The sequence below is a fragment of the Cryptomeria japonica genome, chromosome 5 (assembly GCF_030272615.1).
Source record: "Cryptomeria japonica chromosome 5, Sugi_1.0, whole genome shotgun sequence".
In the NCBI taxonomy this organism is placed as follows: Eukaryota; Viridiplantae; Streptophyta; class Pinopsida; order Cupressales; family Cupressaceae; genus Cryptomeria; species Cryptomeria japonica.
The window spans coordinates 549,312,104-549,335,113 of record NC_081409.1 but is presented as its reverse complement, the minus strand read 5'-3'; the positions used below and the strand labels follow the sequence as shown (position 1 = coordinate 549,335,113).

General features: G+C 36.2%; 1 protein-coding gene across 3 annotated transcripts in view; it reads right to left on the bottom strand.

Moving 5' to 3' along the window:
• LOC131063487 (cytochrome c-type biogenesis ccda-like chloroplastic protein 2) overlaps positions 1-23,010 on the bottom strand; it is a 248,932-nt gene that overhangs the window by 154,414 nt on the left and 71,508 nt on the right. For all 3 annotated transcript variants that reach the window (XM_057997339.2, XM_057997332.2, XM_057997322.2), the window contains 4 exons: positions 2,362-2,504; positions 2,150-2,235; positions 1,987-2,018; positions 1,610-1,771 (listed from right to left, as the gene is read on the bottom strand). In XM_057997339.2, the coding sequence (XP_057853322.1) occupies positions 1,610-1,771; positions 1,987-2,018; positions 2,150-2,235; positions 2,362-2,504 (423 nt within the window). The remainder of the gene's footprint in view (positions 1-1,609; positions 1,772-1,986; positions 2,019-2,149; positions 2,236-2,361; positions 2,505-23,010) is intronic.

The following is a 23,010-nucleotide window of genomic DNA, read 5'->3' as shown; positions in this document are numbered from 1 at the left end:
ATGTGACAATTGTTAGATGAATGTCAATGTGTATGCCTATGTATCCAAATGAATGCCATAACATCTTGCATTAATGATCTTGCTGTCAATTAGAATTTATTAATAGTCATTATTTGGTGCATATGTATGGTTTATATCTTTTAAATAAGTCTGTAGACTCTGAGACAGCAGAACAGCATAACACGCAAAGGCATAACAGCTGTCAAAATGCATAACACGCAGAATTCTCAGTCTGAAACTTGAACAGCAGATCAATAAAACTTGTTAGACAATATTCCCTACGCATTTTCAGTCTCAGAACAGCAGGGGATATTTCATTAAACAGCTCGAAACATTGACAGAATATTGTCTCAATTGGTCAAAAGAATGAGAACTTAAATATGATTATCAGAAATTTATGGTGAATGCTGAGCCTATGTCGAATCTTTAGACATCAAGTGCAGTCGATCTCCTCAAAAAAATTTATTTCATGCAATAAATTGTCTTTGAAAAGCAGCACCTCTGTAATTATTTCTTATGAAACCATCATCAACAACACATTTTTAATGACTTGGAAATTACCATCCATCCATACTTGATCGCCTCTAAAGTTGCTATTACTAGAATGGTCAAGAGAAATTTTCATCTCAAGAGCATAATTCAGTTACATTACCTGTAGTATGTACAATCATATGGAAAAAACAACTGATACTTGTTTATTCAGATATCCATACATCTGGAATACTATCAGTTTGTCTCCACTTGACCAAACCAATTCTGCAATGTCTCTGGTACTAAACAGAACAGGTATTCCAGGGATCACATTCATCAAATTAAACTATTGATATTATGTTTTATCTAATTAATATTTTAGGTCAAATATCTTGAGGTAACTTCTTCCCAACCATGCAACAGCCACAATATTATAAAAATGCATTCACAATACAAATATTGCATTTTGGACATTATTTTGAATCTATTTTTATTATTATTTATGTATTTTAATTTGTTGTTTAAGCATAAAATCAAAGTCCTCTGTACTATGTAGAATCATTCCAAACTCAACCCCTTGTCCTTGCATCCAGAAAGCATGGACACTGAAAACTTGATGTAGCAATATTTAAACATAAGATTAGTTCTCCATTTAGCTATCATGCTTTTTGGATTAACATCATTCATATAAAGAAAAGTAAAAAGGTCAATCAGGTAAGGCAAGACATTCTTCTTTATTTATGTAACTTTTTCAGGTCACCCTTGCAGTTGTATATTAAATCATTGGTAAAGTCTGATAAAAATATTCTACCTATTCCTTTGAATTGGCGTTATCTGTGGCACTTCCATATTATTGGTATCCTTATCTAGCTAGTTTTGATTCTGTTATTCACATGCTTAATCATGCATTTTTCAGTTTTCTGTTTGTTGAAGTGAAATAAGTTGCTTTCAAATCAATGTAATCTAGATACATGGTTTTAAATTACAGGAAAACACACTAAACAATCACGAAGTGAAATAAATTACTTCAACTCAATGTAACAGAGATACGCAATTTTAAACTACAAGCAAACACACTAAACAATCATGAACTGAAACCAATACAAAATCAGAAGTCAGCAGCATCTCAATAACCTACTTCCAATAAGTTTAGACCCATGATAACAGCTATGGCAGAAGCAGCCACTGGAAGTCCTTGACCAATTTGTCCATATGCCTTTCCAGCAAATGATGCAGCGATACCAAGAACAGCCAGTGTTGTCGCAAGCCCTACTGAAAAGGCCAATGAATTTGCAACTCCCTGTTTACAGAAACAAACATTTATATTTTCTTGAGAGAGAATGCATTTCTATATAACTGACCACAGTTTATGGATGTGAATGTCCTTATGGAAAACACATTCTTAGCAAAAATAAAACATTAGATCAAGATAAGATTTAACCGTTAAACCAATCCTGAAAAACTAGAAGATGAAAAAAGCTAGCCTTAATGCCTTCTAGAAGAGAAATCACTCACCTGTGTCCGGTTTTCTCCAGACCCAAAGGCTCCTGCAAAAACGTCAATAATATGGCCACATGAGAAAGATTGCACAAAAATGAAGCTGAAATTCTAACAATAAAAACATTGAAACAATGGCAATCTTGTTCAACATTTAGACACCTTTTGAATTCTGACATACCAATGTAGCCAAGAGTTAGTGGCAATACACTAAGTGTGCATGGAGATAGACTTGTGACAAGACCTGCACCAAAAATAACAATAACACTGCAAATGCAAAGAAACAACTTAGAAAATTAAATTGAAAGTAATAAAAAGGGAGAGATGTATCTTGGCTTCCAGGAATCAATCCCTTGAGCAGCAGAAAACCAAAAAAAAATGTTAAATGCAAACCTGGTTGGGCTAAGAGATGACAATTGTATTTGAACAGCTTCATTTGCTTGCTGTCCAGCTGCGTACAAAATGGTACCTAGCCAATCCCCCATGGAGTCCATATCAGCCAAAACTGTGACTGATTTTACCATTGGAAGCTCTGCCTGAACCACAAACAAATGAAGGTTCACATATTTGACATGGATAATGTAGATGATTGATGAACAAAAAAATCTGTTGGATCCATTCAGAACACAAACAGATACACACATATATGAACAAACTATTAACCATGGTACTAATCACTTATCTACAAGCAGACACTGCACACAGTTAGGAAACAAAAAATCTTCTGGTATCATACATGCACTGAACACTACTTCCATATAACATGGCCTTCTTTATCAATGGACAGATCTTTGTGCATCAATAGACTACTATAGTGTGTAAAATCATGGAAATGATTATCTGTATGTAATCACCACATCTGATACTAATCAAAAGTAAGCGAGGATCTAAGTATCTTTCAATTTTTAACATCACAATTTATTAACTAAATATAAATGTATGTAATTAAATCTACGATTTATATGTGTCACCCATCTAAAGAAATCACTGTCTCACCATCAGTTCTAAAAGTAATGTATGGTCCAGCTGTATGTAAGACTGTTAGCAATGAAATCAAGCATGCCACCAAAGTGTAGATGCCGATCATTTTCCTTTCTTGTCTTTCAAATGCATGCAAATTTGTCTATCAAGTATCCTTTATGATCATAACCGTTTAACTTGTAATAAATTATTGGAACCTCAAACCCAATACAAAGAGCCTCAATTTTCACATGAAATCTTGACTAAAACTGTCGTGTTACTAGAAATTTCATTAAAATGCCAATTTGAAATGCACAAGTTACAGTATATATGCTGGAATTGAATTTTGACCTACACTATGTACCTTAGATGGACTACTAATGCCATCAAAAGAGTCAAAAGGCCACATTAGTGCCTGCAACAGAATACTGGTTTGATAGAGTTGTACAAACAATCTACAAAAGGATTATGCAGCCAGTAATAACTTAATACTTGCACAGGCCATATGAGACACAAAAATTTCCACTTAATTGTTGAATATTCTGTCATTATGTTGTTTCCACATAAACAAAATAGCCATATATAGGAAAATCTTGTTGATGAAGTTGACAAATCCAATATGCCCTTTGAATCCACACTAGTTTTGTGTTCTTCCAGCTATGGTGTCAGTGGACTTAAATAGACTCTGGAACAGAGGCAAAATGAACCTCTCGGGCAAAGGAATACCACAGAATAGATCATTTGCATTTTCCTTCCCTTTGAGGTAATTTGGACTTTGGACTAATGCTTGGTCCCAACACGCATCTTTGTTTGAGTTGGTCTTGTGTTAGGACCTTGTTGTGCAGGGCCACTTATACAAAACATTATTCTTGGTTATTTAAGTGTATTCCATTAATGTTCCTTGGCATCTTTCTTCCATTGGAAGAAATAAGTTAACTAGATGCATACGCTAAGGATTTAGTACACTCAGTTGAGGTGGTATGCATCAATCTAGTTTGATGGTAGCCCTTGAAATTCAAATATGTCTATAAATGATTAGTTCCTGAATGAGGTGTACCAGACAATTGGAAACCACAGGTCCACCTTATCTTTCCATGTTCACTACTGATTGTGATCAGCTATGGGGAAAAAGTAGTCAACCACTTTGTTGAGGTTTTTTCCCTAGAGGCATGTCCAAAGGCATTCAGGGTCTGATTTAATGAGTTTTAGATGTCTACTTCAGCTCTCATCCCAGAATATTACTATCTTAATTATCCATCTGCCAAGTTATCCCTTCTCAGAGGTTTTGATAGCCCCAATAAACATGGCTTGTAATAGTGGAGAGATTCCCTTTCCATGCAGTCAAGTCCAAAGTGCCTAGGTCCTCAAGATTTTATTTATGTCCAAATATTTGGCATCAACTGATGTTTTTAAGAAGCCTCCAGGTGTATTTCAATGGAAAAGCTTGATTAAATATATCATGCTCTTTAATATTAAGACCCCTGTGCTCTTAGGTTGTTACCAAGTTCTAGGAACCAGAGAATACCTGAATTTTGCTTCCATGCCCTACCACATAAAGTTTCTCTGCACCTTTACCATATCTTCCTCAACAATTTGGGAAGAGGGAGGGCATTAATTAGATTAATGGGAATGAACTGCAACATTTCTTGACTATTGATCAAAATATTGCTTTTATGTTGCTTATTTCTTTTAATAATAGATTAGGAAAGAGAAAAGTGTCATCTGCAAATTAATCTTGTTAAATGTTGTCCCCCATTCAAGGCAAGTAACCCAAAAGCAAGTCCCTTCTAAAAGTTCTTATGGAATAGAAGATGGTGCCCAACCATAGTTATGCACAGGTAGGGGCCGAGACCATCACATTCTCTAAGCCATCTAGTGGAATTGCAGCAACCATTATTCCCATTGATTGCTAATCTAAAGATCAAAGACATATTGCTAATCTATGACCTTAATAATTAAACACCAAAAATGTTGGAGGAAGTCAGCAAAGAAGCCATCAGACCAAAGTACTATATCTGTTGGTATTATGGATATGTTGCATTGGTTTTGTCATTGATGTCAACACTTATCAACACTTATCCTTCTGGAGATCTTTGGTTATGCTCACGGGCAAGTTCAGTGACTTATGCACAGTCACTGGTATTTGGTTCACCGGCAGGTTATATTGTTCACCGGCACTGAGGATGACTTGTTATCATCTGGAGATCACTTGGTTATGTCGAAGACATGGTTTGGACACTTGGTTTTGGAGATTTGGTTATTGGTCTAATCGGGTTGACATATTTGCTATTACCGGCAAATTGGTCTAGGTTATGGAACAGCATCAGCACGGCACGTTATGGAGATGGTTTAATCAATTAATATTGTTGTTGAGCCGACATGATGCATCGCATCTTGACTTACTTGTAATAGATTTTATTGTATTATTTTTAGTAAGCCGACCTACACATTTGGTCTTAGGTTTTGGTATATATATACAAGATCTCAATTGTGAGATTCAGATAGGACAAATACAATAAGGTATTATAAGGTTGTGATATTCGGTATATGCGAAAATAAGCAGAGCTACTCACGCAGACATCATTTGAAAATTCAAGGAAGGTTTGAAGGAGACAATCAGAGCTTAACCGGTACTGAATCCAGCATTGGAGATGCTACTTTGAGCAGTACATTATCATTGGATTTAATCATCCAATTGTAGTCAGTGTGACTCTCATTTTGTGATTGAGCAGTGAGCTCTAGGCAGCTGGCCTATCTGCATGTGCAGACACCATTTGTATACACATACTATCTGCAGTAGTATCATTTGATTGTGGGTAAGGTTTCCCATCGTGGTTTTTCCCCTTACAGGGTTTCCACGTACAAATCTTTGTGTTATGTGTTGTGGATATTGTTTCTCTTTCTGTTTCATGCATTAAGTTTCACCGGTACTGTTATTAACTGTTAATCTATTTACCGGCATTAAGTTTGGTTTACCAGTATTAAGTATCAAGTTTGATTAAAGTATATTTGGGTTGAAATTATTAGATAACTGATTCACCCCCCCCCTTTCAGTTGCCTTCGGGTCCTAACAATTGGTATCAGAGCATAGTCCTCTTTTTGCAGAAGTTTAACAACTTGAGGAGATTCTATTGCAACTAACTATTTCAGGAAGGATAGTCTGAAACTTGATGGAACTAACTATGGTATATGGAAGATCAGAATGGAGACTCGTCTGAATTGCATTGGAAGAGACATATGGGATGCTACACAGAATGGTTATGTTGGTCCTACACCGAATCAACCTAATCCACCTACATTGGGTAAGGATCAAGAGAATGATTGCAAAGCAAGAGTAGCACTTTTGAGCGCCTTATCAGATCAGCAAATCATGGGATTATCAGACCGATCTACTGCTAAAGCTATTTGGGACAAATTGGAAACATTGAATGAATGAGATACCACTGTCAAAATTGCAAAACTGGAATGCTTCCGGGCCAGGTATGAAAATTTGAAAATGGAAGAAGATGAAAGAATTTTTGCTTTTATGGAAAGGGTTAATGAAATTGTTTTTGGAATACAATGTTGTGGAGGTTCCTTAAGTGAAGATGAAATTGTTTCTACTAAAGTTTTAAGAGCATTGCCACCGGCATACAAAATGAAAGTAACTGCTATTAATGAGTTAAGAACTATGCCTAATACATCAGTGTCTAGAGATACCTTGGTTGGAAAACTTTCAGCATTTGAGCTTGAGGAATTTAGTCCTGTTGCTACAATTAAGACAGATTTAGCTTTCAAAGCATCATCATCTGCAACATCTTCATCATCAGCTAATAAATTTGATTGGAAAGCACTTTATGCAAGAGAACTTGAAGACATCAGGAGGGAAAATGAAGAACTTGAAGAGCTTGAAGCACTATTTGCAAGGAAAATGCCTAAAGGTCCTATTGGAAGTAAGTATGAAGGTAAAGCACCTTTTAAATGTTTCAACTGTAATAAAATTGGTCATATGGCATCTAGATGTCCGGATAGACATGCAAGATTAAGAGAAGAAGCTAAAAGAACATACAAGCCTAACCCTGAATATCAGAGATACAGATTCAAGAAAAATAGAGACAAATCTTGTTACTATGTTGATGAAGGAGTTACTGATTCTGATGAAGAACCAGGAGACAATGGATGGGCTTTTGTTGCAATAACAGAAGATCAACCGGCACCTACTATTCCACAGGTAGAGCAGGCCCTGGGAGCTAAAATTGAAGAAAAGGACGAATGGATTATAGATTCTGGATGTTCACATCATATGACTGGTGATATAAGTAAATTCTTATCTTTTCATGAATACAATGGAGGTCTAGTAAGATTTGGAGATGACAAAGCTTGTTTGATCAGAGGAAAAGGCACTATATCTTTTGATGATAAGCACAATACTGACAATGTTTATTATGTTGAAGGTTTGAAGCATAATCTTTTGAGTGTTGGTCAATTAGTTGAAAAAGGGTTTCAGTTACAATTCAAGAATGGTAAATGCAAAATCAGGAATAGAACTGATTTGGAAATTGCAACCGGTAATCAGACTAGAGGTAATATCTTTCATTTGAATAACATTGAAAAGACATGCTTGATTGCACACATTGATGAAAGTTGGTTATGGCATAAAAGACTCTGTCATGTAAATTTTGATTCTTTTCTAACAAGATGCAAGAAGAATTTGAAATGTCTACGATTGGGGAGATAAAATTCTTTTTAGGATTGCAGATTTCTCAGACTGATAAAGGTATATTCTTATGTCAATCAAAGTATTTGAAGGAATTACTGAAGAAATTTGGTATGGAAAACTCTAAACCGGTAAGTACTCCTATGACTAGAACTGCTAAACTATCATTGAAGGATGATTCAGCTCCTGTTAATCCGACAAGATACAAATCTATGATTGGAGGTTTATTGTATTTAACACAAACAAGACCTGATATCAAAGTTCCCAGACTCGGACTCGGCTCGGACTCGGCAAGGCCGACTCGACTCGTGACTCGGCTATGACTCGGCAACGACTCGGCAATGACTCGGCAAAATAAAAAAACCTTGAAATTAAGAGATTTTTAACAATTTAAAACTTGTTTCATGCACCCATTATTGAATAAAGCTCAATTATAATGTGTGCTAGCTTGTAATGCCATGAAAGGCATGTCGGTAGAGTATCTACTTGTTTGGGGCTTCTCTTTAGTATTTTCTTTGGCCAAATTGAAATTTTGGGAGCACCAACATGAGACATCAAGAACATCTTCACTTGGAAATTGTAAGGATTGCATGTGTATGATAGCATTAAATAGTGTGCTTCTTGAACTTAGGTTTTACCTTGGGACTATAGTTGACCTTGGTCTTTCTTGGACCTCTTAGTTTTTAGGCTATATATATGTTGGATGGAAGGGGGAATTGTGAGGCCAGAAGGGTTTGAAAATATGCTCCTCAAAGACATGTCCCTTGCCAAAAATAACCTTGTGCCCCATGGGGGGATTTTTTGGGATGTGGAGATAGGTAGGAAATGTCCCCAACTCACCCCCTTTTTTCAAAATTTTAAGAAACATCCTTGTTGTGAGGTACTCACACATCGCCCCTTTGCAAATGAAGACCCCCACTTTTTGCTTTCTAGGGTTAGCTCTTTTAGTTTTGTTGTTGGTTGTTTTAGTGTCTTAGCCTTTGCATTGAAGGGATTGAGTTTCTCAAAGGTCATCAAATCGGGTGGATCTCCTCAAGGTGGAGTGAAGGAGGTTAGGTCAGTTGAGTGATTAGGGGTTATTTAGATCATTCCTAGGGTTTTTGTGTACTATTTGGTCATGCTTCAAGTTGCTAAATCAAACCTTGGTTGAATGTATAGTGTCCTCCTAGGTCGCGTCCCTTACATCAAGGTCAGAGTGAACTTGCCTTAAAAGTCTGGAATGTCATCCTGATCCTGAAATGGCCTGAAATTTGACTAAGTCTGGAAATTTGAAGGATCCTCCAAAAACTAGATTTTGCATTATAACTCATGGAGGTCCGAAACCACTCTCAAACATCCTGACAATATATATGGAATATAACTTAAAGTATAAGAAAGAGAAAAGACACAAGGAAATGTCACTTATACTTAAATGTTATATTCCATATATGAATCCTGGCAGAGAGACTGGCCGAGTCTTGGAGCTTGGACTCGGCGAGTTTTGCCATAACTCGCCGAGTCCGAGTCCCGAGTCAGCAAAACTCGCCGAGCTTGGCTCGACTCGCCTGACTCGCGGCGAGTTTGGGAACTCTGCCTGATATAATGAATGCAGTGAGTCTTGTTTCAAGATTTCAGAGTAATCCTAGAGAAAATCATGAATCAGCAGTGAAAAGGATTTTCCGGTATTTATAAGGCACAACAAATCTTGGTTTATGGTATCCTAAAGATGAAAATTTTGATTTATGTGCATACACCGATGCTAATTGGGCAGGAGATGTAGATGACAGAAAGAGCACCACCGGCGAGGCATTCTTTCTTGGTTGCAGATTGATTTCATGGTAGAGCAAGAAATAGAGTTGTACATCACTATCAACAACAGAATCAGAATATGTTGCAGCAGCAACCAATTGTACTCAGGTATTATAGATTAAACAAATGTTCAAGGACATAAAAGCAAAATGCAAAGAACCTATAATCATCTATTGTGATAATTCAACAGCAATTGATATATCTAAGAATGCGGTATTTCACTCTAAAACTAAACATGTTTCTATCAAATACAATTTTTTGAAAGAGAATGTTGAAGCAAAAGAAGTAAGGTTGGTTTATGTGAATACTAAAGAGCAGATTGCAGACATCTTTACTAAGCCTTTGCCTAAGGAAACTTTTGAATATCTCAGAGAGCAGCTTGGGGTCATACCCTCACCGGTAGAGACTAAGACAGTTGATGCTTGACATCAAACCGGCAAAATTTACAGAAAAACCTTTTTCTGGCTTTGATGGAGGAGAGCTACTTCTCAGGGGGAGTAGTTGGTTAAGTTGGTATTTGTAATTGGTTCTATGAACTGGTTGTATCTGGGATTTGTATTGCTTTGGCATTTGATGTCAAAGGGAGAGAGATATCTATGGAAAAACACATTATCCTTTGGGGAGAGATTATTCATTGGGGGAGAGATTTTTACTCTCTACATCTGTATTTTGATTTCTGGTATTGATCTATTTTGGAGATTGTTGGTTTTTGGTTTTTGGCATTTTTGCTTTGGCACTTAGATGGTTTTTCCATCTTGTGTTGCCATCAATGCCAAAGGGGGAGATTGTTGGTATTATGGATATGTTGCACTGGTTTTGTCATTGATGTCAACACTTATCAACACTTACTTATCCTTCTGGAGATCCTTGGTTATGCTCATCGGCAAGTTCAGTAACTTATGCACAGTCATTGGTATTTGGTTCACCGGCAGGTTATATTGTTCATCGGCACTGAGGATGACTTGTTATCATTTGGAGATCACTTGGTTATGTCGAAGAAATGGTTTGGACACTTGGTTTTGGAGATTTGGTTATTGGTCTAATCGGGTTGACATATTTGCTGTTACCGGCAAATTGGTCTAGGTTATGGACCAGCACGCGTTATCTATTCTAGATCAGCACGGCACGTTATGGAGATGGTTTAATCAATTAATATTATTGTTGAGCCGACATGATGCATCGCATCTTGACTTACTTGTAATAGATTTTATTGTATTATTCTTAGTAAGCCAACCTACATATTTGGTCTTAGGTTTTGGTATATATATAAGATCTCAATTGTGAGATTTAGATAGGACGGATACAATAAGGTATTATAAGGTTGTGATATTCGGTATACATGAATATAAGCAGAGCTACTCACGCAGACATCATTTGAAGATTCAAGGAAGGTTTGAAGGAGACAATCAGAGCTTAACCGGTACTAAATCCAGCATTGGAGATGCTACTTTGAGCAGTACATTATCATTGGATTTAATAATCCAATTGTAGTCAGTGTGACTCTCATTTTGTGATTGAGCAGTGAGCTCTAGGCAGCTGGCCTATCTGCATGTGCAGACCCCATTTGTATACACACTATCTGCAGTAGTATCATTTGATTGTGGGTAAGGTTTCCCACCGTGGTTTTTCCCCTTACAGGGTTTGCATGTACAAATCTCTATGTTATGCATTGTGGATATTGTTTCTCTTTGTGTTTCATGCATTAAGTTTCATCGATACTGTTATTAACTGTTAATCTGTTTACCGGTATTAAGTATTGTTGTGACCATTTCACACATCACCCCATTGCAAATGGGGACCCCTGCTTTTTTTTGCTTTCTAGGGTTTGTTTTTAGGTCTTTTAGGGTTTTGTCTGTTAGCCTTTAGCTTTCGAGTGTCGCCAAGGGGATCACCTGGATAGCAGGTTCTGCTTGAGTTAAGTCAGGTTGGTGAGTGATGAAGTTTGGAATGTCCTGATCCTGAAATGAAGTCTAGAATGTCCTGATCCTGAAATTTGGCTAAGTCTGGAATGTCCTGATCCTGAAATTTGACTAAGTCTGGAAAACTGAAAATCCTCCAAAAACTAGATTTTAAAATATAGCTCCTAGAGGTCTGAAACCACTCTCAAACATCCTGAAAGTATATATGGAATATAACTTAAAATAAAAGTGACATTTCCTCTCTTATACTTGAATGTTATATTCCATTAAATTATACTGACGGAGAGTTCAAAAAGTCAAATTTCACTCCTGACCCTTCCTGAGGGTCCAAAGCGATTTTCACTCCAGACCCTCTCAGGAGGTCCAAAGCGAATCTCGCTCCTGACCCTTCCAGAGGGTCCAGGGCGAAAATCAATCTAGGACTCATTTCTTTCCTTATTTGACCAAATTCGGACTTGCAAGGCATTTTGAAGGAAAAGTTGGAAATGTTTGAAAACCTTGAAAAAATGATGGATTTTGGCCAAGATTAGGAATTTCGCTCCTGACCCTTCCAGAGGGTCCAAAGCGAAATTCATTTTAAACTTCACTTGCCACCTTGTTTGAGCTTGAAACCTTGTTCCTGGCCTTGAAAACGATCTCACCTTGCCCTATGAAATGATTTCAAACTTAAAGACTACGCAGTTTAGTCTAGGATGAAGATTTCGCTCCTAACCCTTGCAGAGGGTCCAGAGCGAAAATCCTATTTGAGCTTATTTTTCACTGACTTTCGCTAAATTTTTATGTGCAGGGCCTCCTGGAATGAAGATTGGACGTCACTTGATGCATTTGAAGGTTTGAAAGCATGAAAATTGATGTATTAAGGGCAACAAAGGCAAATTCGCTCTTGACCCTTGCTGAGGGCCCAAGGCGAAATTTTGAATAGCTCTCATCTTGCATGGAAAAAAGTCAATTTTTGGACATAGATGAAACAAGGACATCTCCCTTTACTCCCCTGAGAAAGTGTCAATTTGAAAAAGTGAAGGATTTTGTTGAAAACTTAAAATTCGCTCCTGACCCTTGCTGAGGGTCCAGGGCGAAAATCTTGTGGGAGATGTTTTTTGCTTAGTCTTGGTTGAATTGGAATGTCAAAGAGGTTTCAAGGTAAAAAATGAAACATTTTGAGTCTAGATTACAAAATTCGCTCCTGACCCTTGCTGAAGGTCTAGGGTGAAAATCCTAAAACCTATCTTTTCCTCCAAAATTTGAGCAAGGCCAAGCTTAGACATGGGTGTGAAATGACATTTGAATTGCCTTGAAGTTGGGATGGATGGTTAAAAATGCAAATTTTGATGCCCAAAGGCAAATTCGCTCCTAACCCTTGCTGAGGGTCCAGGGCGAAATATTCAAATCCTCCTATTTTCCTTGCATTTCAAGATTGGATTTTGGTTTTTATGACTTGGATGGGAGAAAGACATGTGTGTTATGCCTTAGAAATAATTTGGAGCTAAAAGAATGAAAGAATTTGCTCAAAAAACTCAAAATCGCTCCTGACCCTTGCTGAGGGCCCAGGGCGAAAATTGCAAAATCAACCTATTTCCTTTGAGTTTTGGCTAAGGCAAGGATGCACTAGGGTAAAATGGCCTTCAAAAAACATGATGAATGAAGATTTGCTTCCAAAACTTGATGATTCTAAGCCAGGGAAGAAAAATCGCTCCTGACCCTTGCTGAGGGCCCAGGGCGAAAATGTGAAAAACTCTTATTCTACCTTGCAGAAACAAGGCAAACTTGGATGGGATGGATAAGGAAGGACATTACCTAGTGATGAATGAAAGTTTCAATGAGAGATGATGATGGATTGAGTCTAATTTGCAAAATTCGCTCCTGACCCTTGCTGAGGGTCCAGGGTGAAAAATCCCTAAATGCACTTTTCTTCCAAAATTCAAGTGAAATCAAACCCAAACTCCAGTAAAAGATGCCATTTGGAGTGCCTTGGTGATATTTTGGATTTGCAAAAATAGGATATTCAAGGCCTAATTTGGAAAATCGCTCTTGACCCTTGCTGAGGGTCCAGGGCGAAATTATTGTCAATCTTCATTGAGGCCTTAATCAAACATTGATGTTCCTCAAATCCCCCAAAATTGCTAACTTCGAAGCCTTTGGAAAGGATAAATTAGTTCGCATTTATTAAGGCATTGGCAATTTAATAAATTAATTTTTAGGCCTTGAAATAAATAAATAAAATTCCCCTTGGAGGCATTGAAATTAATTTTGAAAATGAAAAAATTAAGTTGGGCACTCAATATTTGTTATTTGCCTATATTTGTCAAGTCGGCCTCCTTTTTAGTGGTTTTTTATTTTTTAAGGCTTATTTGCTAGTTCGGCCTCATGGTTGATTAGGGTGAGCGCTCTATATAATGGGGGAGTATTGCTTTAAGTTTCAAATCATTCATTCATTCTTCTAAGTACGAAATTGTGGAGCAAATTGGAGAGGCGAATTTCTTGCTAGATTGGAGTGTAATTTCCAGATTTTGGAAGGTATTTGAAGGCGAATTTCCAGATTTTGAAGAAGCTAGTGGAAGGTGGAGCTCTTTTGAAGACTAATGGAGGCGTAATTCATCCAAGGGAAGACTATAATCTAAACCTTGTCTAGCAAAATCCAGTCTTCTTTCATCATTTTTGAAGGTCTTAGAGTTAAGTACTCAAGAGAAGGTATGGAAATCATTTTGATATTCTTTGTCAAGGCTTGTTTTAATTTCATAGCAATTTTTGAAAAAAGTCTAAGACTTGAGAGTTTGATTTTGTTGATTAATTAATTAGGAAATGAAGAATTCTAGATTTATCATGAAATTTCCTAATCAATATCTTGAATCTTCCCTTTGGAGAGTCTTAATTTCTACACTTTAAGATATAATGCTTAAAGACTAATTTTGGAATTTTTGTGTAGGCATCAAATGGCAACTCCCAAGCCCGGAGGATCTACAAGTCGGCAGGCTCTCATCAAAGAAGATCCAGTCCAGGACAAGGATGATCTCCTCCAGCTCAATATCATCAAAGAAGATCAAGAAAGGATAAGGGCGACCTCCTCCAGTCTAGCATCGACAAGGACAGCCTTCTTCGATCAAGCATCATCAAGAACAGCCTCTTCCAATCCAGCATTCCAAGGCGAGGTACATCATCATCCTGCACATCAAAGACAAAAAAAGTCAGAGCAAGGGCTCATTGGGGAAGCAGATAGTTTTAGAAGAGTTAATTAAAGCTAGTTGAATATCTACCAAGTTACAAGTGTCAGACGAGGTGGCATCTTAGTCATCACTTCTCTAGTCGGTTTGGTCCACCTCAGCGTGTCCAGATTCAATGTACCTAACTCATGGGAGATGGCACAAACTTCGATGTACCTACCCCAGCTATCCATTGGTCGAATATTCCAAAGAAGACATGTGTCCAATTAATACAATTATTTCATTGGTCAGAATTGAGTTTGTTGTAACAAACCCTAATTAGGGTTTTCATTGTAGAATCCTGGCCATTGATCTCAAATCGATCTTAGCCATTGAATTGTATTAAGGGCACTATATAAGCCTCGGCTCTTCATTTTGTAAAGGCTAATAGAGAATAGAGAATAGAAAGTAGGGAGTGAATAGTTAGAATAGTGAATTAGTCAGTTAATAGTATAGCAATTAGAGTAGAATAGAAAGAGAAGGCAAAGATTGTTGCCAAGATGTTGTTGTAAAAGACTTGTAAAACTTCATTGAAGAAATGGTGAAATTTATGGGTCGATTCAACAATTTGCATGGTCTCTATACTTCTCATATTTGATTTCATGTTATTAGATGAGTGGAAGAAATGTGTTTGATTGATGGTGAAATTCGTATATCCATACTACTAGCAGTTTGTTGATTGCAGACTTGCCTTGTGTAGTCAACTGGAATCATTCAGCTTAAGCTTAACTTCAATTGTCGCTTCTTCATTGATATGCATCAGCCTGATGGTGTCCATGCCTGTAGTGATGATCTGAAAATCATAAAGCTTTCCTCCGAAGATCGCACTAACCTTGTGGAGATGGTCCTGGGATGTCAAAACAAGATTTAGTTAGAATTTCATCAAAGATCATTCATTGCTCCTACATTCTTAGTATCAGAATTAGATCCTTTCCTCGCCCTCGTCTTTTTTCCTTTTTTCAAATCAAAGCTAGTAAAATCCTGTGTTCCAGCAATATTCAAAGCAAATCAGACGTTTAGGTCATCAAGTGTAAGTCCCCTTGTGATTCCAGCAAATCACATCATACCACAGAGAGATTATCCACACGTAGAGATCCTACAGAAAAGAACCTTGAAGTCATCCCGATTGATCCTTTTCGCGACATCTTCAGCATTCGGAGACTTTAATCAAGAGAGGATAAGGTACTATTTGGGTATTTTATTCTGTGTTTGGTTGTGTACAAAATACACCTCAACTAGTATCAAGTTTGATTAAAGTATATTTGGGTTGAAATTATTAGACAACTGATTCACCCCCCCCTCTCAGTTGCCTCCGAGTTCTAACAATATCTTTGTTGAGTGATAAGATAGTGGATTTGAGCTCTTGCTCTATAACTTCAGATTTGAGAATGGCAATATCTATGTCAATTATCAGCTTGCAGGAGTTTGAAATATGTTTATCCTAAGCGCTTAGCTTGGCATGCTGACTTCTACAAGAAGTTGTTCATAGAAGTTGGCGATGTAGCTCAACATTTCTATAGGGTCAAGGAGCATGCAGCCATTAGGATGACAATGGCCTTATTGACACATAATATGCTATTAATTATAACTGCTTTGTAGAAAAAATTTATGTTCTAGTCTCCACTTTCAATCCGTTTTTTCTCTTACTCTCTATCACCAAAACGATTATTCACTACATTGTAGGAGTGAGTTCTTACACAACTTCCTATTCTTCTTGTTCATGTCATCATTATAGTCATATCCATTTGTTTTTGAAGCAAGACCAGTCTTTTGCAAGCATCTCTACTTTTGGTGAAGATATTAACAAATTGAGATTTATACCATTCAATAATTTCAGTTGGAGAAATTCTAGCTTTTGAGTGAATTCTTACATTGACATGTCCTATAATTTTCAAAGCGATTCTTCATGACTCTTGACAATCCTTGAATATAAATATCAAAAAGGCATCTCACAATTCTTTTCTCTCAAAAAGAATTAAGCCAATGCAAATTTTACAGTTTCTTCAAAAACTTTATTATTAGTAGTATCCACATCAACCCTATTTTGCTTGATAATGTTTGTCAAGTTTACTATTGCTTCCCATCAAAAACCATTCTCTTCCAGATTTGGATAATGGGTGATTTACAATTTCCCATGCATTACTAAACCAAAATTGTGTTCAACATCTTTATAGTAACCTATGAGAATACCCTTGGGTGATCTTTCACACCTCTAGGCACTCAATCCTCTGAGAATTTTCATTCTCAAAGTCTAATTTTTTCCAACTGAAACCTCTTGTTTCCACAAGCAGCCAAAACTTCACAAATTTCAATGCCAAGAATGAAGAATGAAACCTTCCAATGTTACTTTATTGGCTTCCAACCCTAATTCACCCATTTAGGGTTGCACATGATTTTAATTTATTAATTTTTATTATTTGTAATGTCCCCTTTTTGGGATGATATGGTTTATGACTGGATTAGCCTATTATTGGCCCTCGTAGGCTAAGACTGACGGTTAGAGGGTCCCAGTTGGCAGTGCAAGAGATTTATTCCCATTCCAAAGGTCAGAAGTGTTCAGGATTGCTCTTCATTTGGCTCAATTTCACACACTATTTTATAGTAAGTGGTTGATTGACAAGGACCCTTTCTATTTTTAGTAAGGCATCCAGATGAACAGTGGATGCAGTGGGCTACCCTATGGTGTTTGCAGAATTGAGAAATAATGGTTATTATTGGAGTTATGATATTTTAATTATTATTAAAGTTATACTTTAATAATAATTAATTATAAGTGAATAATAATGGTTAATATTTGGACTTTATAATATAAGGGGCATTTAATGAAATAAAGTCAAATATTAATACAAAATATATATCTTCATGTTATATTTGCACTTTATAACTCAAGGGTCCATTCATCATTAAAAAGGGGGCCATGTTATTTAATTATTTAGGGGCCCTAAACCAAAGAGGACATTAATTGTTAACAAAGTGCAAACTTGGTAATGTTATTAAATGATTTAAAAGGTGCTTTTTAGAGGGAAATCGACCCTTTCATGAGAAATATATAAAGTGCCAAGGGAAGATCGAATTAATTATGATTGAGCATTTGTTGTTCCTCTTTTTTGAGCGGTGAGAAGAAACCAAGGGTTTCCAGCACTTCCAGCCATTGGAGAATGTCTACTCTTCAATGTTTGTGCAATTTTGAGGCTGTGAGATACCAGCTGAAATTATTGCCTGATTGTCGGCTTCATCCAGCAGTCCTATTTGTGGTAATAGGTGGAAGATTTCATCTAGGGTTTGAAGGATTGAAAGGTATATCTACAGCAGACCTAGAGATTCATATTGGTTGCCATTATTCAACAGGAAATCAAGCATTTAATTTGCAGATTATATACAACTACAGCAGGGACGTGTTTCTCCAAATTCTCATTGTGGAGTCATCTTCATTGCTGCTGGGTCTCCCTTGGCATCATCAATTTATAACAGCATATTACTCCAGGTTCATTACTTGCATTTTTATTTGTGTAAAGGAATAAATCTGATTGCTGCCATCAATAGTGCTGTAGGTGCACATTTTATATCAGTCATTGGAACGACCTTTGATTGTAAGCCAAAAGACTTGGCATCACATTTAGATCAGTTGCATATCAGCATGATACTTGGTTTGCATCTAAAGGAGGAGATGCGAGGTTGCATGTCATTTGTTTGTCAAAATGCTTAATTGTTGTAAGTCACTAATTTGCATAAAGATTTGCATTTGGGAATTGAAAGATGCATGCTAAGTGTTTGTATTAATACCTAGTTGCTGTAGGTGCATATTGGTTATCCAATGATGCATGGAAAGTGTTTGACAATAAGTCAACTCGTTGTACAAGTTGATTTCAGTCACTTATATGTATGACAAAGGTCAAAAACAGTTAATACATCATTTCTATTATATTATTAACCAATCATGCATCATTAGAATCATTCAAAAACATCATTTGCAAGCATTTCAATCACATTTGACATCATTCCAAGCAAGCATAAACAAACTGAAACACAAATCCAGCAAGCATAGAGGTTGTATGCAATGTGTTTGATGATATTCCTTGAGCTTCTAATCAAAAGTTTGAGGTCGGAACTAGCAATCGATATTACATTATTCCTCCTCCAAGAGGGTCGAACCTCTTCATAGCCTTATTCATTAATTTGTTTTTTTTTAAAACAACCTTTTTGTCCCTAGGTTGCACATCCCCCTAGGTGGCCCCTTTATTTGATCACCTTATTATAATATTATAAAGTGACTTTATTAAAAAACCAGTGACTTTATTAAAAAACCACATTATTTTATTTAATTGAAAATATTAAAGTTATTACTTCAATATTTCAAGTTTTATTTTGAAACCATCACCTGACCTCTCCAATTGAAAACTGATGTTGCAACTAGTCCCAGGGTGATATCTGAATGAAGCAGGCCAACTGCCAATTGTTGTGACCACATCACACATCACCCCATCAAGATGGGGACCCCCTTTTTTTAGGATTTGCCTTCTCTAGGAGAAGTCTCTCTATGCTCTTTTCTAGTGAATGGAGTGGAGTAGGTCATCAAGTGTTGCAAGATTGATTCGTAGATGAAGGACTTGAGGATTGAACAAACCAAGCAAAGTCAGGTGAAAGGGCTAAGTGAAGAGTCATTCATAAGGTTGCGTAACTAGCCCCAACTTGAGAGCAAAATTTTCATTAAGACTGTGCGCCTTGCTCCCTCATGGGAGCGAAATTTGCCTTAAGTACCTTGACCCCGTACCTTGCTCAGGCCTTGGAGCGAATTTTCATGTACCTTGTTGACGTCCTAGAGAGAATTTTGAGTTATGTCCTTGGAGAGGTTTCAGAGCAAATTTTGAGATTATGTACCTTGCTGAGGTCCTAGAGTGAAAATCTTCACAAGGACATGTACCTTCCAAAGGATCAAGAGCGAAATTCTCTTCACCAAATGATGTATATTCCAAAGGTCATAGAGCGAATTTCCTCCATAGGTGTTCTTAAGGGTCGAATTGATGATGCTTTCATGAGGAAAGATTGGAAAACATTAGGTCAAAACCAACCAAGTGAAAGAAGATTTTGAAGTCATGTACCTTCCAAAGGATCCAGAGCGAAATTTTCATGTACCTTGCTGAGGTCATAGAGCGAATTTCTTCACAAGGAAATGTACCTTCCTAAGGGTCCAAAGCGAATTTTTGCCAAGATATGTACCTTCCGAAAGACAGAGAGCGAAATTTCTTATCAAGATTATGTCCTTGGAGAGGTCCTAGAGCAAATTTCATCTCCAAGTCATGTCCTTGCTAAGGACAAAGAGCGAAATTCTTTCACCAAGTTGCGTACCTTCTAAAGGACATAGAGAGAAAAAATTTTATCAAGATGATGTACCTTGGAGAGGTCTTAGAGCGAATTTTTTTTTTACCAAGGTCGTGTACCTCCCAAAGGTCCTAAGGCGAATTTTGAATTGATGTACCTTAGAGAGGACATAGAGCGAATTTTGATCAAGGTGACGTACCTTGCAAAGGTACAAGAGCAAATTCTTATCATTTCATGTACCTTGCCAAGGTCCCAAAGCGAATTCCTCAAAGGCAAGCATTTTTGGTGCCAAAATTCAATTTAAAATTCGAATTGCTAAAAGGGAGACTGTGATATCCCCCATATTGTGAAATAATAATTTATATCTTAATTATTTAATTATGAGTTCATTGATATGAATGAACCAGTCATGCCATCCTATAATATAAGTATAACAATTAAATTACTATTAATTTATTAATTAATAAATAACTTAATATTTATTTGAATATGAAATAAATTTAACAATAAAAAACTAATTATTTAATTATATTTATTAATAAATATTATTATTAATATTAATTATAATTAATGAATAAAGAATCTTGGTTAATATACTCCGTCAGACCGACAACAAAAGAATTGGTCTAATCAATGAATGAAGAGTTTTTATTAATATCGATTAAGAATATGGCATCGATAGTTATGTTTTGTCTTGATTGATGGTTATTGAATCGGTTTAGTAAACAAAGGATATTACTATCACAACCTTTGGGTTATAAAGAGACACAACAATATGATAAGTTGCGATTTGAAGAAAGACGATTCCATTAAAGCAAGGTTTGGAATTATTATCAAGAAGCCAAATGAAGAATAACAACCACTTTGTCTTTTTAGAAGTAAATGTAAAGTTATTTCAATTTCAATTAAAGAACAAGTTATGAACTATGTATGCTATAAATGGATATGAGGAATTATGTCAATGTCTGATAATTCTAATTTTATCTGCAGGTCTGAAGGAGAGAGATCATTTAATATTTTCTATGTCTACTCCAAATGAATTCAATTGGCATATATATCATTTAGGCAACCAGTCAATTGGTGTATTGACCGGTCATGCCTTTTAGGCATGACCGATCAATGCACCCATTGATCGGTGCCTTTGTAATTATACCATTAACACAATGCTGATTATCGGTTCAAAACACCCGATAGCATATTGTAATATCATAATATAATGACTGATCAATGTAATGAATCGGTTCATATAAACACCGATGATTCAAAGTGCACGATGTATGTAATCCAACCGGTGCAGTTGTTAACTAATGTTAATTCCAAATGAAGCGGTGTATTCATTAAACCCGATAACAAATATGCCCGATATAATTACGCCTGATAACAGATGTGAACCGGTGCCAATGGTTATGCACCCGATAGCAAGTATGTATCGGCTAATAACCCGATGACTTATAGCATTTAATATGCTATCGGGTTAATACCCCGATAGCATATTAATGCCAATTAATAATTGACATTAATATGCTATCGGGTTGTTAGCCCGATAGCATAATGATAAGTGATGTTTGTACAATCCGATAATCATATGCAATATAAATCTGACATGAAGCATGTAAATAACAGAACAAGGAAGGTTTAGGAAGATCTTATCTTGCATAAGCTACCATGCATTAACAGTAAAAGCATCGATTAATATAGGGAAGGATTAAAAGTGCGATTCATTAAAGAGTACGATTATCAAATATTCAATTCACATAAGCAACGAATACAGTATTAGAAGATGTTTTGTCAAGACAGCAACTACGTAAGATTCAAGACAAAGTATACGGCGACTTTGTGATAAGTTAAAATATGTTAAGATGCGACTTGTTCTTGAGTCATGATCATTGGTGAAAGGAGATGACTTTTGGGAAGATATAAGATCATATTGGTAAAACTTAGGAGAAGAGGGGTGGAAGTTGTGGGGAATAAGGAAGATAGTAAAGGGAAAGAAAGAGACCGAACTAAGATCAGATCAGAACTGTTATTAATTTACAGGCAACAACATCCCTGTTCTTGGTGGTATGCATGGGGATGTGCTTAATATGCATGTTGAATATATGAAGCCCGATAATGTTTTTATACAGAATTTAATAATAATACCATAGACTGCAATATAATATACAGTTTTCATCAGAATAATAATAAGGTGAAGTGCTTAATAATAATAATATTACCATAGACTGCAAGATGTATTATAATACATAATTTTATAACAGTGGCAGACCAGATCTGACATGTGTCAGATCTGTCTGCTCTTACCAGCCACTATATATATATTAATAATTAATGGTTTTTGTAGTAGTGGTAGTATTAATGAAAGGTAATTAAGAAATCCATTAATAATTGGTAATGTAATATATTATATATATATATATATAAAGAAATCTTGATCAGAAAAAGATAATATTAAATAAAAATCAGAATGAACTCTTAGAAATAGTCAATAAGAGGAATCACGAAATTAATTGTATAATAAGGAAAATACATAAGTACTTGTTAATAACTAATAAATTGAAGAATATCAATGATTGGCTTCATGTTTAGTCTCTCAATCAAATTTAGTATATTGAAATAGATTGAATATATTAAGCAGGTAGGGGACATTACAAGTGGTATTGATTTGATTCATAGTTTTGTCTCCTAATCGACTTAGTTTATGTCACAAGTAGGTTGAGATGGATTGATTATGGTTAGAATAGACCTAAATCTAGTAGGGGACATTACAAAGACCTCTAATGTGTTAAGTCGGCCAGCATTAAGGAAGGCAATTTATTATTTTGTTTTTGTCAAAACAAGTTGGCCTTTTACCCAAAAGACACGTCATTTGCCCTAAGCGCATATATAAGGAAGGTAAATTAATCATTTTAATCATCAATTCAAAACACTTTCTTTTCTCCATCAGCAGCAGGTCAGCAAATTCCATCAGAATATTGGGGAACCTCATCAAGCAATAGCGAATTTCATCAACATAAAGGACGAATTTCATCATTAGATATGCAGGTCTGATATTTTGAAGCAGGCGAATTCATCATTTAAGCATCAAGAAGCAGCGAATTTGCTCAGCAAAGAAGCCTATCAGATAGCGAATTCATCTTGAAACAACCCAGATTTACCTTTAGAT